General features: G+C 44.2%; 4 protein-coding genes across 4 annotated transcripts; 3 read left to right on the top strand and 1 right to left on the bottom strand.

The window, feature by feature from the left end:
- Positions 1 to 3,194: 3,194 nt before the first annotated feature.
- On the top strand, positions 3,195 to 4,841 carry DBP8_1 (putative RNA helicase; the record flags this gene model as incomplete). Its single annotated transcript, XM_007811826.2, has 1 exon — positions 3,195 to 4,841. One exon carries the CDS (start codon positions 3,195 to 3,197, stop codon positions 4,839 to 4,841), a length of 1,647 nt encoding a protein of 548 aa, XP_007810017.1.
- Positions 4,842 to 5,433: 592 nt separating this feature from the next.
- On the top strand, positions 5,434 to 5,784 carry J3458_007211 (uncharacterized protein; the record flags this gene model as incomplete). Its single annotated transcript, XM_066119263.1, has 1 exon — positions 5,434 to 5,784. The coding sequence occupies one exon, from the start codon at positions 5,434 to 5,436 to the stop codon at positions 5,782 to 5,784; it is 351 nt and encodes a 116-aa protein (XP_065975901.1).
- Positions 5,785 to 6,463: 679 nt separating this feature from the next.
- On the bottom strand, positions 6,464 to 6,820 carry J3458_007210 (uncharacterized protein; the record flags this gene model as incomplete). The annotated part of the gene is made up of 1 exon (XM_066119262.1): positions 6,464 to 6,820. The coding sequence occupies one exon, from the start codon at positions 6,818 to 6,820 to the stop codon at positions 6,464 to 6,466; it is 357 nt and encodes a 118-aa protein (XP_065975900.1).
- A 2,236-nt stretch (positions 6,821 to 9,056) lies between these two features.
- On the top strand, positions 9,057 to 10,419 carry J3458_007209 (uncharacterized protein). Its single transcript, XM_007811825.2, has one exon. It carries the CDS (start codon positions 9,360 to 9,362, stop codon positions 10,107 to 10,109), a length of 750 nt encoding a protein of 249 aa, XP_007810016.1. The 5' UTR covers positions 9,057 to 9,359; the 3' UTR covers positions 10,110 to 10,419.
- The last annotated feature ends 5,158 nt before the right edge of the window (positions 10,420 to 15,577 follow it).

The raw sequence follows: 15,577 nt of genomic DNA, 5'->3' as shown, positions 1-15,577 counted from the left end.
TTCAGATGGTCCAACACGTATTGACCAGCGCCTCCAATGTTCTTGTATTTTTTTCTTCTTAATATTTCGGTGGACTCGGGTGTAGGTGAGTGAGAGGCGACACTATATGAAGGCTCCAGCACTTGGTAGCTTGGCACGAGCAACAGACGTCACGGAGCGGGAAAGGGGGAAGGTGAGTTGAATGCAAAACGATTTGGAAAAGGATGTGTGGCCTGCATCTGGCGTGGTTGAGGATTTATTTCAATGTTTCAATGCAGCACAGGCGGCAGCGGGCTGGATGAAGGAGATGCAGGTGGGAACACAGAGGCCACAGAGGCCACCAGACAGAAGGACTTGAGCAGCGGGCTGGGCGACATTTGATGGACAGACATCGATCGACCCTAGGACTTGGTGAGGTACTTGGGCAAAGTACACTTGACATGGACGCAGGTGCTTGCGCTCACGCCTCCTGTGTTGCCGTGGTTGTACCCCGTACCCTCATGTGGAGGTACATACTTGAGTCCTTGGCCATGGCCCATGGCAGACGGTTGTTACGCCGACCTGCAACATTCGAACTCTTCAAGGCCAGCTCTTGATCTGTGCGCCCAGCGCTCGAGGTAATACTGTGGCTCCGCACTGGGCAATTGCTCCAAACGATGGTACTTGAGTTTGAGTCCATGTCGCTCAATGGCTGGCACTGGGCGCTAATCTGCGACCTGCATCGCCCCGAGCACCAGTTGACCAGCTGCGCCAATTCGATGCTGCTTGTCTGCTCGGTGCTCCCGGTGCCGTATTTGGCGTGCCATTGATCTGACAGACACCGGAGACCCAAACATTGAAGGCCCCAGTGCGCTGGCATCGCCCGAAGCCAGCGTGAAACACTCAAGCCACCGGCTGGAGCTTCAGTGGCTCCTGCATGTGTGCATAATTTCTCGGGTCCAAGTGGCCGCATGGCGGAGAAGCCAACATTGAAGCTCAGCACTTGTCCAGTCCGTATGTACTTTCCCACGCTGCGTTTGGTGCTTCGATATTATTGTCCTCCTTCAATGTTGTTTACTCCGTACTTTTCAAGTCAAGCACGCACCTTGGACTACAACAATATGCTATTACGTACATGGCAACATCGAGGTCCTTTGCTTCCGAGTGAATGAATGCTAGCGGTGCGTGCTCGGTGTTTTCTTTCCTGCCACCCGTCAACCGGTGTGCCTGCGTCCTGTACTCCTCGCGTATACAGAGCCTCCGATGTCGTTCCCTTCCGCAGCTCTGTTGTCAAAGCTGGGGCGGCCCGGACCCTGGACATGGCTTGCAGGTCCTTGGTGGGTGATTATTCTATGTGCGGAGTACTATTGTGTCATGATGTAACTAACCGAGCACATCAACAAGGCTCCAACGGATTGACGGCAACTCATCCGGCTTCGCCCAATAGTTTCCTCGGTACTCCGTACAGTCCAATGCATCCGGCGGTCACTTGTCCAGTAAACGAATCTGCTGCCCCCCCGCCCACCATCACCAGTTACTCTACATACATGTCCCCTTTAGCTGGATGTTAGGGCTTGTTGTCTCGGCCTGTCCAATGTGTGGTGCGACCCATCTTGCCATCCCCAAAGCTGGCCTGCTTGCTGGGCCCATCTTCAGGCTGGCCAACGAGACTCGGTCACCAGTAGTTCATTCAGAGTGAAGGTGCGTGTCGGTGTGTGTGTGTGTGTGTGTGTGTGTGTGTGTGTGTGTGTGTGTGTGTGTGAGGGACCACTACATGTCACATAGGATGCCTGATGTTGGTGGCCGTCACAATCACTTACTACAATTCAGTAGTTCTCTCTTCCTAGGTCCGAGTTCTCTGTTCAAAACCCCTCTTTTCTATTACTGCCCGGCTCGCAAATGGGGCCTTCGATTGCAGCTTGGCAAGCAATATATGGCATGATTCGGTCCATGCGGTCCAAGTTGTGGTGGACGAAAGGAACACTATTGACCGAGCGGTTGGTGGATTATGCGTTCTGCTTTACTTATCCACCCTTCTATCAACTGTATGCTTCGCTTTGTTCAGGCCTTGTATGGTACATCTTCCTGGAGTACGAAGATGGGGTATTCCAATCTTGGATGCAACACGGGTAATCAGGCAGCATCGGCTCGGCATCGCACTCCCTTACAAGGCTCAGCGCCCACTCCAGCTGTCAGCCTCAGGAGTGAGCAAGCATGTTCCCTAATGGGATCATGCCAGTTTCAGGGGTCAAGTACGTTTGAAAATCCGGAAAGGATTCTACTACCTACTTAAGTAGGTGGTATCACTTTGTCCATGGGAAAAGTAAGTGGGTGAACTGCTCATATGACGCTTGCCGGGTGTCGCCCATACATGCATGTGGACAAAGCTCTCTACTCTCACACAATACGCTACCTGAACCATACTTTCGAAGTGTCAATATCCGAGCCTGTCAGTGTCATCGTATCTTACTTCGCATAAACCCGATTCTTGAAGATGCAGTTGCATTCGTCGCCCGCTGCTTGTCTCAGGACACTGTTGCGCCTTGGCCATAATCCTCTGCCTAACCTAGCGTCTTGCCTGCCAATCTGCTGGGGTTCTGACCGACTGGTACAACAGGGAAGATGCCTTCACCAACCAATGATGACGATTCCCGACTATAAGCGCGCGTCTACAGACCTCCATGTGCTATGCTACTGTACTACTCCGTTAACGAGCGGTAGTTCCAAAGGGAGACCCTCGTCCTTGAGGTGCGTACAGAGTAGTACAGAAGGCTTAAAAGGCTCCTTTAATTTCAAGTGTTTAAAAACAACGCCACGTGTATTGTAAGCATTGCGACCGAAAAGAGGACCGAAACTGACGCGCGTCGCATTTGATGCACTCCAGATGCTGAATGGCGAAGCTTACGCCAAGGTCCATGTAAAAGCAGGTACGAGGCACATCCAACAGCCAACCTACTCCTGCTTGTTCCTGACCCGCTTAGCCGTTAGCTCCAGCTCAAGTACTCCGCAGGTTACTCCGTCCAGAGTCCCTTCAAGTGCCAAACATTGAAGCGCCCAAAGCGCCTTCCACTGTTGGGCCACACTGATTACCGCCCCACAAAAAACCAGTTTGGCCCCCACTAACAATGAAGTCTTCCAACTTGACTTTTTATTTTTTCTCAGGTAATGATGGAACAGCCTGCTTGCTAAAGCGCTTTGAGGTACTATTCCGAATACACTGCAGGTCGATGCCTACCATGCCCAACCGGGCAGCGATGCGCGCCCCTGCAGATTTCGAAGAGTTGAATTCTGCCTCTGATGTCGACAATGCACCTGAGGTCGAATCCGAGTCGGAGTCGGATTACCTGGACAGTTCTGGAGCAAGAAAACGACGACGAACAGCATCTGCAGACGATGGCGGCGATTCACTGGACCTTGACCAAGCCGAAGATGAAGATGACAGTGAAGATGACGAGAAACACTTCCAGACAGTACTTTCAACCATCAAGGCACCATCCCGAATAAAACGAAAAACAGATCATACCCAAGTTGGAGAGACCATGATCCAACCGCAGAATCCAATTCTCGCACCAACCGACCCAAACACGAGCTTCTCTAGTCTCAACGTTCGGCCATGGCTCGTACAGTCGCTCGCGAACATGGCTATTAAACGACCCACGGGTATTCAAAAGGGCTGCATTCCTGAAATTCTGAAAGGCCGAGACTGCATTGGTGGCAGCAGAACCGGTTCCGGAAAGACAGTCGCCTTTGCTGTTCCCATATTGCAAAAGTGGGCAGAAGACCCTAGTGCTATATTCGGGGTTGTTCTGACGCCTACTCGAGAACTGGCACTTCAAATATATGAGCAGTTCAAGGCCATTTCATCTCCACAGAGTTTGAAAGCTATCCTAGTCACCGGTGGCTCAGACATGCGAGCTCAAGCCATTGCGATGGCACAGCGACCGCACGTTATTATTGCTACTCCTGGCCGATTGGCAGATCATATTCGAACCTCTGGAGAGGACACTATATGCGGGCTGCGGCGGGTCCGTTTTGTTGTTCTCGACGAAGCTGATCGGTTGCTTCATGCTGCCGGACCTGGTAGTATGCTGCCTGATGTTGAGGAGTGCTTGTCCGTTCTTCCTCCTGCGGCGGAGCGGCAAACTCTCTTGTTCACGGCAACGATCACGCCTGAGGTACGGGCACTCAAGACTATGCCACAAAAACCAGGAAAACAACCCGTCTTTGTATGCGAGGTGGATACCCAGATGCTTGCTATTCCGGCTACCCTACATCAAACTCATATTCAGATCCCCATCACCCACAAGGAGCATTACCTGCATGTTTTCCTCCTCACTGAAGCAAACAAGGACAAGACCATCATCATCTTCTGCAACAGAACGGCTACCGCAGACTATCTACACCATCTCCTCCGACTTCTTGACCATCGCGTTACCTCTTTACACTCCAAGCTTCCCCAAAGACAACGAATTGACAACCTCGCTCGATTCCGTGCATCTGCTGCGCGTATTCTTGTAGCCACGGATGTTGCTGCACGAGGTCTGGATATCCCTGAAGTGAGTCTTGTTGTCAACTACGATATCCCGAGGGACCCGGACGACTACATCCACAGAGTTGGCCGTACTGCTCGTGCCGGACGCACGGGGGAGTCAGCCACGTTTGTAGGACAACGAGATGTAGAGCTGGTGTTGGCCATTGAGAACCGAGTTGGTAGGCAGATGGATGCCTGGGAGGAGGAAGGTGTGAACCTGGAAACTAGAGTTATTCGTGATGCGCTCAAGGTCGTGAGTGAGAAGAAGAGAGAGGCGCTGCTCGAGGTTGAAGAGGGCAAAGAGGTTGGGGGCAAGCGAAAGAGAGCGAAGATGAAGCTCCGAGCTGAGTAAATTGAGTCAAATAGAACCGCATAGATGATATACCCTTGGGTTGGCATTCAAATACAATAACATGAGAGGCAGTTTTAGACCTTTTTCACAATATGACATGGTGTCTCACAGACGCATCACGCATCCCGGATACACTTTAGTCATTTGTAAATTTGGCGCGATTCGCCCCCGCGGATATGGTACAAGTCTCCAGAAGCCTTTATTGGGTCAAAAATGGATTGTCCGGACCTAGGGAGAGAGCGCTCAGTAGCGTTGGAGTGTATGAGCTGCATCATGACTAACCCGCTTCTACTATGAGACGCATATAGTCACGTTTTCCCTTCCCTGCCGGTTTTCGCATTTCCGCAACCAAATTGCAGTTTCAATATTCAAATATATGCGAAAGTCGTTGACGCTTGAGCTGAGCAGTTTCACACCAAAAAGTCCAGTCTATGTCATGCATGTCAGCCAACTCGTCCTCTGAGTCAGGTTGCTTGTGCGTCTGCGCAAATTAAAGAAGAAACATCCCAACGCCCAATTAAACAGGCCTTGACTCGTTTGCCGTTTCCGAATTTTTCGGCTCTGGGAATGAACCGTAGCAGCTCAACACGAGATGGAGGTGTCGCACGAAGACTCAAAGACATGGGACGAAGGAATATGCCTCTCACCATGTTGGTCTCGTCGGCATGCCGCAACGAGACATCAGTGTGACAGGCAGGGCGCCTCTGTTGTCGCTCCTCGGGTATCCGCAGCGCCGGCATCTCATCAGCAAGAGCGAGCAGTTCAATCTCGCAACGGTGCTCTTGAAGGCAGTAACCATCTCGAACCACAGCGAGATCGGGGGGGACTCGGGCGCGTCACACATGATACGTCGCCTCGCTTCCCTCCTTCCAAATGCATTCACAAGACCCTACAGGTCGGCTCGCTATTCTTTGGGCAGGGACCCCCCACTCACGATAGCTAATGCGAAATAAATAAATAAATGAAAAACAAACAACCCCCGCCAGCAGAGCGAACATGCACACACGGAGCCATCGGTAGCTAGACCAGAGCAGAGCAGAGCCCATGGTCACAAGGCTGAGCAAGGGTGCCCTCCCAACTTCTTCAACCCGGTTATCGCCGTAAAAGCGGGGCGCCACGAGCACCCTTCCATGGCAAGTTTCTAGAAGGACGACAGTTGCGGGGCACCGGCCAGCCGAAAACAACTTCTTGCAGCCCTCCTTCCGGGCCCGAAGCAGGGTGGACAATGTTCAAGGAAAAGCACGGCTTCGCACCCGCCAGGCACCTTGAGGCTCGCGGCCGGGAACAGCGGACGAGAATGTCAATTGACCACTTACAATTGGCCCTTGATGGTTCCCCTGCTCCGGGAAACATCTTGCAACGCGGTCATGTGTTCATATGCCGGGATTCGAAACAGCAACAGCGGCGTTTTCTTTTCTTATCCACGGCCTCCTTCTCGGATGCCGGGAGTATTTTTCTTTTCTCGTTGGCGAGGCCATCTCTAGATGCACATCTCTGTCGACGACGAGGTCATGTGAAGCCTTTGTGGCCCATTGTTTCCCCCCGTTTCCCGCGGCTACACTGCAGAAGATATTGAGGCCAGCATGCTTCCGGATGATCTGATCTGTTTCGGCAATCGTCGTTCAACCTGCTCTGTCGGCAAAGTGGCTTGGATGCTGACGGACGGGGCTTGCTACGGACACATTCTGCACTGGGATGAATTTGTAAGGCATCGGCACGGAGCCTGGCAAAATGCCGACTAGTGGTGTGGACCCCGGATTTTTTTTTTCCGGCCGCTGACTGAGCAAAGGAATCTTCTTCCCCCCCCCCGCAGCTGAGGGCATCGGATTAGGTGGGACACGATGAATAAGCCGCCGGGCTTGAGGACGAATGGCGGATATTCCATCCAATGTTGTGATGGTGGAGGAATGAGGCAGATGTTTGGGAACGGGATTGGCGAGATGCGTTTGGGAAAAACAATGGACGGAAATTTTTTGCATCTCATGTGCCTCTTTCGACGACTGGGCATGGGTCGTCCCTTGGCCTGGATCAACACAAGCACGGTTCACATGCTGCCAAAGGCAACGCAAATGCACAATCTCAGGGCAATAAAAGCAAACGGCGACGCATAGACCGCGTTGAGGATATCAATCTCCCCGTGCGGTAAGGGCACGTGGATCCGCGCGCCGCGCGTGAAAAACGTGTCCCCTCACCTGGGGAGTTGTAGTCAGTCATGCCAACGGTTACGCATTACGCCGCAGGCACCGTTATGCCAGCGGATGACATCTGGACGGGCTGATGGTTGCGGACTGCGTCTTGTAGGCGCGGACCTAGGCAACACGGTGGCCGGACCTGAACAGCGGAGGTTTCGAGCTTGGCTTTTGGGCTTGGCTTTTGTGGTTACCAGTAAGCAGAGAGAGCGAGAGCGAACGAGGCGCTGCCTGGATCAGGCGAGTGTGTGGATGCCGCCCTTGGGCCCTCGCGTGAAGAGGACAATTGGGGAATCGTCTTTTCCATGGTCAACGTGGAGATTCGTGGCCTGGGCATCATGCTCCGCAGATTGGGTTCCTGGGAAGTGATATGGCAGACGAAATGACTTGCGTAATCAGGAACGACGTCGCGAGATCTGAGATTGGGAAATTAGGCAGACAAAGCGTCGGGGGCTGAGAAGAAGAACCTGAGACGTGGTGAAGGGGTGGTCTCGGTTACCAATGCCATGTAACCCAGTGCTTGTCTTGATGCGACCTCGTTCAAAAGAAAGAAGAAAAAATCTTCCACACTGCAATGTTTCCCCTGTGATTCCTTCATTCGACAGCAATTGGCGCGAATGATTCGTCTATTAATGCACCGTCACGATGAATCATTCTGCGTTGCGCTCAATCTGACAAGACGCATGGCCCTTCGGACTCGACGACATGATGGCGCCCAATTAAAGCGGCATCTAATCTCTTCTCTTGTTAGGGTGGAGCCATGCAAAAGCCTAGCTGCCTGGCCAAGGGTGGGGATTCGAGGGTTGAGTCATCATCAAGCTCAGCCCTACTGTCGGACCCCCGTCAGGCCGCGCCGACAGCTTCGTTGTCTGGCCAAGTCTCGTCGTCGCCAGTGTGGCTTTGTCCGTCTCTCCCCAGCCGTGTTCCTGGTTGCTCGCTGCGAATGCGAGGAATGCGGGCATGCGTTCGAGAAGCAAACTGCAGCGAAATATTGGGCAGCGCACATTGTTCTAATGAACCAATTACACCTTCCGGCACAAGAGGCGCGCAGTAAAATCGCTTTGCATTACATGTGTACGCCCTAGCTGACTTGCTTTTGGCGTAGTGTCTTGTAATGCTAAGAAATCATGGTCGTGCGGAGAATGTGACAGAACCAGAGAGGTGGGAACGGTGTTGCGGACAAATGGAGGCGTGCGGTCATTTGTCTCATCAAAACATTACATGTGCCGGCGACAGCCACTGGCGCTCTGCAGTGCAAATGGCAGCAGCTGCTGAGAAATACGGGCATAGGCGGACATAGTGTAGCACGTCAGTTTCAATGGCCAAACGGCGTTTGCTGGCACTCCCTGGCAGCGACCTACCAGACCAGTTGACTCAACTGCCGGTGCGCATCGAGTCTTACATAACGCCGTGGCGCGGCGCCTTGAAAGTATGGTGTTCCGCAGTCACAGGCAGTCACAGGCAGTCTCAGTCATTGACAGTCGCCAGAACGGTCCTCGACAAGTCCGGCCAACAAGCCGAAGTATCTCCTCGCGCAGAGGTACTCCCGTAATGCGTGCTGTCTGGGCCGGGAGGGCGGTACCGCGTTCGGACAAGAGACGTCCGGCTCCAACTTACGGAATCATGGCGTTCGGTTTGTCAGGCAACTCGGATTTAGTCAGCGGTTGTTGCGGAATGTCATGGGAATCAAGAGCCCATGGCGTTACACTTCTGGCACACCCAAAGGAGTCACAACCTCCCGCAAGAGGCTCACTAATCGTCGACACGCCTCCCCCCCGGCGCCCCACTCTGCTTTGCTAATGCACCACACCCGCACGACCCGCACCCCTGCACCGGCGTCGCTGTCGTGCTGCTCGGGGCCGCGTGCACAAAGTCCGCTTAGCAGCGTGCGTCGGCGTCGTCGTCGTTCCCAGGGCTCGGGGATGCGGATTCTCGCCAGGCTCCAGTTCCAAAAGTCCGGACATTGAGAAGTATATCACGCCTCGGGCCCCCCCCCGTTCCTCGGATTCGAACAATGTTGAAAACACAAGATTCAATTCCATCACCAAGCAAGCCGAAACAGCTGTTGCACCTCTAATTAAGAGTTTACAACCCGTCCGCAACCCGATCGCACGCAATACATGCAGCTGGCCGTCACATCATTTGCCCAGTCTCTCTCATCACCATCACCGCCCTCGAGTAGCCGCACAAGCTTGTTTCGACATCCCTGTCAGCTACACCGGCTATCCGCAATCGGGCCTTGACTCACTCATATATCCACCCGAGGCAAAAAACAACAGCATTCAAACATAAAGGAACTTGCTTCCCTCCACCATTAAAAACAACCAAAATGCCTACCGCAGCAGTAGCTCAGCCTCAACAACCTGCTCTCTCTTCAACCTACTCTCACATCCGATCTGCTCCCAAGAAGACCATGTCTATCACGCAGACCTACTACCTGGCCCACAAGGCCCGGGCCAAGCTCTCCCGCGAGGCTGCCCAACCCGATCACGACCTCCGCCTCCTCGTCGGCCACGCCAACCTGCTCGACTCCCTGATGCTCGAACTTGCCGATGCCGAGCGTGAGCAGGAGCGGTGGTTCAACCAGTCGGTCCGCGGCGCCAGCAACAACACCAAGACCGCCGACCGTCGTGTGCAGTGGGCCGACCGCATCGTCGAGCAGCCCGAGGAGGCGTACGACGAGGACTCTTCCGACTCCGACTCTGACTCCGACTCCGACTTTGACGAGGACGACGTTGAGATGACCAACGCCGTCTCCGCCCTGGTTCCCGTCGCCGCCCAGCGAGCTCAGCTCGTTGACGAGGACGACGAGGAAGAGATGGGCGACGATCTAGAGGAGGACTACGCACAGCTCGAGCTTGTTCGGACTCCCTCTCATTCCACCTCGCCACCCGAGCTTGTTGACCACGATTCGGAATCGTCAGACGACGAGTCCATGCCACCCTCACCAGCCGACGCCTCGCTGCCCTTCAACGAAAAGGAAGCCGCCAAGGAGGAAGGAGAAGAAATCTTCAACGACGAGTATTACGTCTCCCAACAGGCCTCACCAGGTCTGGTAACCGCCGTCTCGGTATACTAAGGAGCCCTGGTGACTACTCGAACAACAACACGTCATGATTTCTTCCTCTATTTACTCTAGCGACTCTTTTTTCTCTCAGCGATGGCATAGCACCGGCGTTCAATAGACATGATACCACTGGCATTCAAAACGGGTTCACACAAAAAAGCATTATTTCATTGACATCATCACCACTCAGGGCACACAGAACTTGGATATATTTGGAATCATCACGGGCATGTATGTAGCTCGCTCCCATGGATGGGTAGAGTGAGCATACAAAGTACATAGTTTAAGAGCCTCAGGGCAAAGAAAAAATTTTAAATTTCTTAAAACATACTCATCTCACTAGTGACACGCATGTTCCTTGCCAGTGCCTTAATTTTTTTTTTTTTTTTGGCTTGTTAAATTCTTTGTCACAACCATCTTGACTCTTGTCCAGCGCACCACGGACCACTTTGACTCTCCCAAGTGGATGCCGCACTTAAAAAAGCGGGGCGTATCGGTCCCGGCATGAATCATGGGCCCGCCCGACCGCCTCTTCAGGATGAGGCAGCAAAGCAGAAAGAAAAAAAGGAAGAGTTTGGCGTCAATCCCACCCGCCATTCGGCATCTCGGACTCTTGCCGTCCCACCGCGACAGGTACGTACCCAGATTTTGATTCATCAGCTTTTCCTCCCTTTTTTTTTCTTCTAAACCTTCCCAACGTCGGCAGCGGACAACCGTGGCACCCAATAGCGTTACGTGATCAAGGCGGTCACGTCAGCAAGGTTTGGCAAGTCTGATCGCAATATGACATGGGCGGAGCGGCATCCAGCATCAAGGTTCCCTTGGGGATTATGGTTTGTCATCAGCATGATTTGGCACAACCGACAAGCCATGGGTCGCCAATGGAGAAATTCAAGAACTGCATGCGTGTACAGAGCATGTAACTCCGTACAGCAAGTATGATTGACTCTATGTGTGCATGTATGTGCATACTTGCTCCGCACCTCTTCGTTGCCTCAGCAAAAAGCTTGGTCCAGGACCTCCGGGGGGTGTGATTTTTTGCACGCGCCTTTGCAGAACAGGGTGATGGAGGGAAATCTCGCTCAGCGCGTCACTTGACGCTCCGGATAGTGAGCCTGAGCAGCTTGTCCGAGGCCTTCCGGGGGGACGCAACGACTGGTATTGGCGATTTGAACCACGCCGGCTCAACGGGCGGAACTCTCGGTTGATGGGCGCCGTTGATTTGCCAGTCCTGCGCCGTTTCTTTTCGAGGCTACGTGTGACCAGAGCTCTTACGGATATAGTAAATACAAGTGTATTGTGTATTGTATTTTGTATTGTATTGTATTTTCGTGTATTGTATTTAAATACAATACATTACATTCTTAAAATACCTATAAATGTATTATTAGGGAAAAACGCTAGTAAATTTTTTACTTGTATATATAAGGCTAATTATAAGGCTTATAAGAAATATTTTTATATTGTTAAATAGAGCTATTTTAGTCCTTTAAAATGCATTAATTTATATTATTATAAGTTATATAATAAGAGAGTTATTTATATTTTTATTATTTAAAATATATTATTAAAAATTTAAAATATAAAGTTTAAACTTTAAATATATAAATTTTATAAAATTAAATACTTTAAAGCTATTAACGCGTTAATTAATTATATTACTTAATTATTATTATTTTTAAGTCCTTTTTTCTTAATTTATATAGTATTAAACTTAAATTTTTAAGCTTTATTATTTAATATCTTAATAATTATTAAAAATATAATAGTAAATAATATATTATTATAAACCTTAAAATTATATTAATATAATACTATTTTTTATATAATTTATTCTTAATAATATATCTAAAAATATACTATAAAAAGACTTAAGAGTAAATGTTAAATTTAAAAAAATATAAATGCAAGTAACTTTTTAAATATATAACTTATAATATTAATATAAATATCTTTATAAAGCTAAAGTTCTTCTTATTATTATAAAATTCAAAAAAAATATTAAAAGCTTTATTTTATACTAATATAAAGCTATTATGTATTATAAATATCACTATCTTTCTCTTCTTCCCTATTTTTAGTACTATTTACAAATTTAACTTTAAAAATAGCTTTATTACTACCAGAAAAAGCTGAATTTTCATCTGATTCAGATTTTTCTGAATCTAAGCTAGAATAAGAGAATAAATTATAATATTTCTTTATTTTAACTCGTTTTTCCTTATTTTTGGCCTAGTTTTTTAATAATAAAATTTTTTAAATATTAGAATGCATTAAAGAGGTTCTTCGCTTACTAATCACGTTACCTCCTTAGTTAAAATTCCCTTTTATAGCTCCTAAAGTAGCTGGAATAGCTAAATATTTTCGTGCTATTATTAAAAGAATCGGAAAAGCTTTAATAGAATTAGCCCACCAAATAAATATATCTTCCTATTAAAAGTTAGTGTTTATTTTTATATAATTAAGCTTATAAATGTTAAAAATACCTTATTATCTTCTAAATTAAGCTTATAATAACTAGAAATCTCGTTTTTTCTAGTTTCTTTAATAGCTTTATTTTTTTGCTTAGGAAATAAGTCATTAAATAAACTAAGCTTTAATTTAGGCCTAGGATCTTTATAAGATGTTAATTTCTTAGCTGGTTATTATAAATCAATTATTACTCGATTATTTAAATTAGAACTAAAAGAAGAATCTTCTTCTATTTCTATATTTAGAATAAGCTTATTTTTAGGGTCTTTTATATATAATTTATATGTTCTAAGATATAATTAGTTATAAAATATTAAAAAAAAGGTTATTTTTAATAATTATTTATACTTACTCTTAATATTCTATTTTTAAATCATTTAATAATAAATGTAAAGTAGTTGAATTTATATTAAATCGAGTTTTAACCGTTTCAATATTAAATCTAGGGTCTAATATAGTAGCAAATAAATAAGGCTTCCAAAAACTATAATTACTATCAATATCTTTTAGAAAATAGTAATTTAGTTTCTTTAAACCTATATTTAAAGCTGAAATAAAAGCTCTAGCTAACGGATTATAAGCGGTTTTCTATAAATAAGTTAGAATAGTTATTATTTTAATATAAAAAGTTTAAAAATATAAAAAACTTACGTTTTTAAGCTAACTTTCTTGATCTTTTAATATATTTTCAAGAAGAAAGTATATTTTAAAGATATAAAAAGATACTAAGCTTATAGTATTATAAGCCTAGCTTTGTAATTTCTTTATAGGCTCATTAAAAACCTCTAAAATGCTTGATAAAGTCTCTAAATCAAGCCATTCTTGCGTTGTTAAATTAGCATCTTTAAAAGCTGCTATATTTGTAACGTTTTGTAATAATATAATAGCTTTTTTAAGCATAATAGTCGTATTTATCATTCTAAAAGTTGAATTCCATCTTATTGCGTTTGCTAAGTTAAGTAAAAATAGTTAGTAATAATTATTAATAGTTTTAAATAGATTTTTAAGGTTTTAATAGAAATAAAAGCTATTAAATATATTATATAACTTACCTAATAGTATTTTTATCATATTATTATTTTTAGCTATAAAGCCCTTAGATTTAGCTTCTTTTAAAGCTTTAATCCATTGAGAATAAAGTTGTTGATTATTTTTAAGAAGAATTGCTACTTTTTTAACTTTTCTAATAATTCCTATATAATAATTAGCTTAAAATATATATAAATATAATGAAAAAAAACTTAAAATACCTGGAAGTAAATTAGAGAATTGTTTTTGATTTTCAGAAGATAATTGGTTAAATTCTTCTGTTAAAAAGTATAAAAGCTCGCTATTTTTGTATTTTTCGATATTTTCGGATGTTGTTGATTCGGTAATAAACGTAGATATAATATCTTTAGCAATAATATTTAAAATATGAGCTGTATAACGAATATCGAAAGGTTTTAGGTTTTTTTCCGTATAAAAGTTTAAAAAAGAGGTAAGAAAAGTGTTATTATTAGAGCTATTATCTCTAGTAAAACTATAATTTAAAATAAGTTAATAAAATATCATAAAATATCATAAAGTATCATAAAATAACCTTATAATTAACTTACCTTAATATTTTTTCTGGTTTTATATTATATTCTAATAATAATTAATTAAAACAAAGATTAATAGAACTTCTAGTATAAGTATTAGGTAAATATTTAAATCCTAAATATAATTAATTTAAAAAGTTAAATAATAATATAATATATAATAAAAATAATAAACTAACCAATTAAATAGTATTCTAAATTAAATTTAGAGTTTAGCCAATTAGCTATAACTCCTAAATAAGATTTAGAATTAATAGAAGTCTAAATATTAAGTTAAATAGATATATAACCTAATTTATTAACTTGATTTTGAATTATATTAATTATATTCTTCTTCATTTTTAGATATAAAATATCTATATGAGAAAGTATATTTTGATAGTGAAAAAAGCTCGTATCTTAACTAAAATAAGTTAATATTATTAAATATATATTATATTATTAAATATATATTATATTATTAAATATATAATATAATATTATAAACTTACTTATTATAATAGCTTATTAGCTTTTTAAAGCTTTTACTAGTAATAGTAGTAAAAGATAGGTTATTTTAAAGCATAAACTCAATAGCTAGCATAAGAGCAGTATCCTTAGAAAATTCACTAATAATAGTATTATTTCTAGGTCTTTTATTGCCTCTTTTACTACTAGATATACTAGATTGAGCTGATATTTCGGATAATAAAGGTGATTCCGTAATAATAGGCACTATATATTAATAAATTAGTAATTAATATCTTTAAAATATTATAATATTATATTAATATGTTAAAAGAATAGTTTAAAGATAATAACTTACACGTTAATTTAGAATTTTCTTCGTTTTTTAAGGTTACAATAGAAGGATGTTTTTTTTATAGTGTGTAACACCATTAGAAGACTGAAAACGCTTTACTTTACTATAAAAAGTAAATAAACAGTCTAGTTAAGTGCAAAAACAATGAATTAGTCTTTCTTTATTAAAATTAATCTCTGATAATCGAAAATCAAAGAGATTATGTTAAAAGATATATAATTTTGAACTAAATTGATAGCCCTCATCATTTTCAGGGTCATTTTAATATCGATTTAGCGTTAAAAGACTCGTAATAGAGTTATTATTCGTAGATAAATCGGGTTCAGAATTAAAGGGATTTTCAGCTATTTTTAATGATAAATAAGATAGGGTTTTAAGGTAAAAAAAGTAGTCACTATATACCCTAAAAGTAGGGTTATTTAGTGAAAAAAAAAGTTTTATTAAAAGTAAGATATTAGTTAAGTTATAGGTGTTTAAGTGTTAGTGTAGAAAAAGAGAATTCTAAACTTTAAAGAGGGATAACACAGTTAATATATAGAGTTTAAATACAATGAAAGATGTCATAAAAACCTTAAATTTCAGGCATTTTTTTAATGCCTAACTTACCCCTAAAACGTGCATAT

The sequence above is a fragment of the Metarhizium acridum genome (assembly GCF_019434415.1).
Source record: "Metarhizium acridum strain ARSEF 324 chromosome Unknown scaffold_72, whole genome shotgun sequence".
Lineage (NCBI taxonomy): Eukaryota > Fungi > Ascomycota > Sordariomycetes > Hypocreales > Clavicipitaceae > Metarhizium > Metarhizium acridum.
The sequence above is the reverse complement of the archived record's forward strand: the minus strand, read 5'-3'. Positions and strand labels throughout refer to the sequence as shown.

Coding starts and splice junctions, on each gene's coding strand:
- J3458_007209 (XM_007811825.2), top strand. CDS start 9,360: ATGCCTACCGCAGCAGTAGCTCAGCCTCAACAACCTGCTCTCTCTTCA.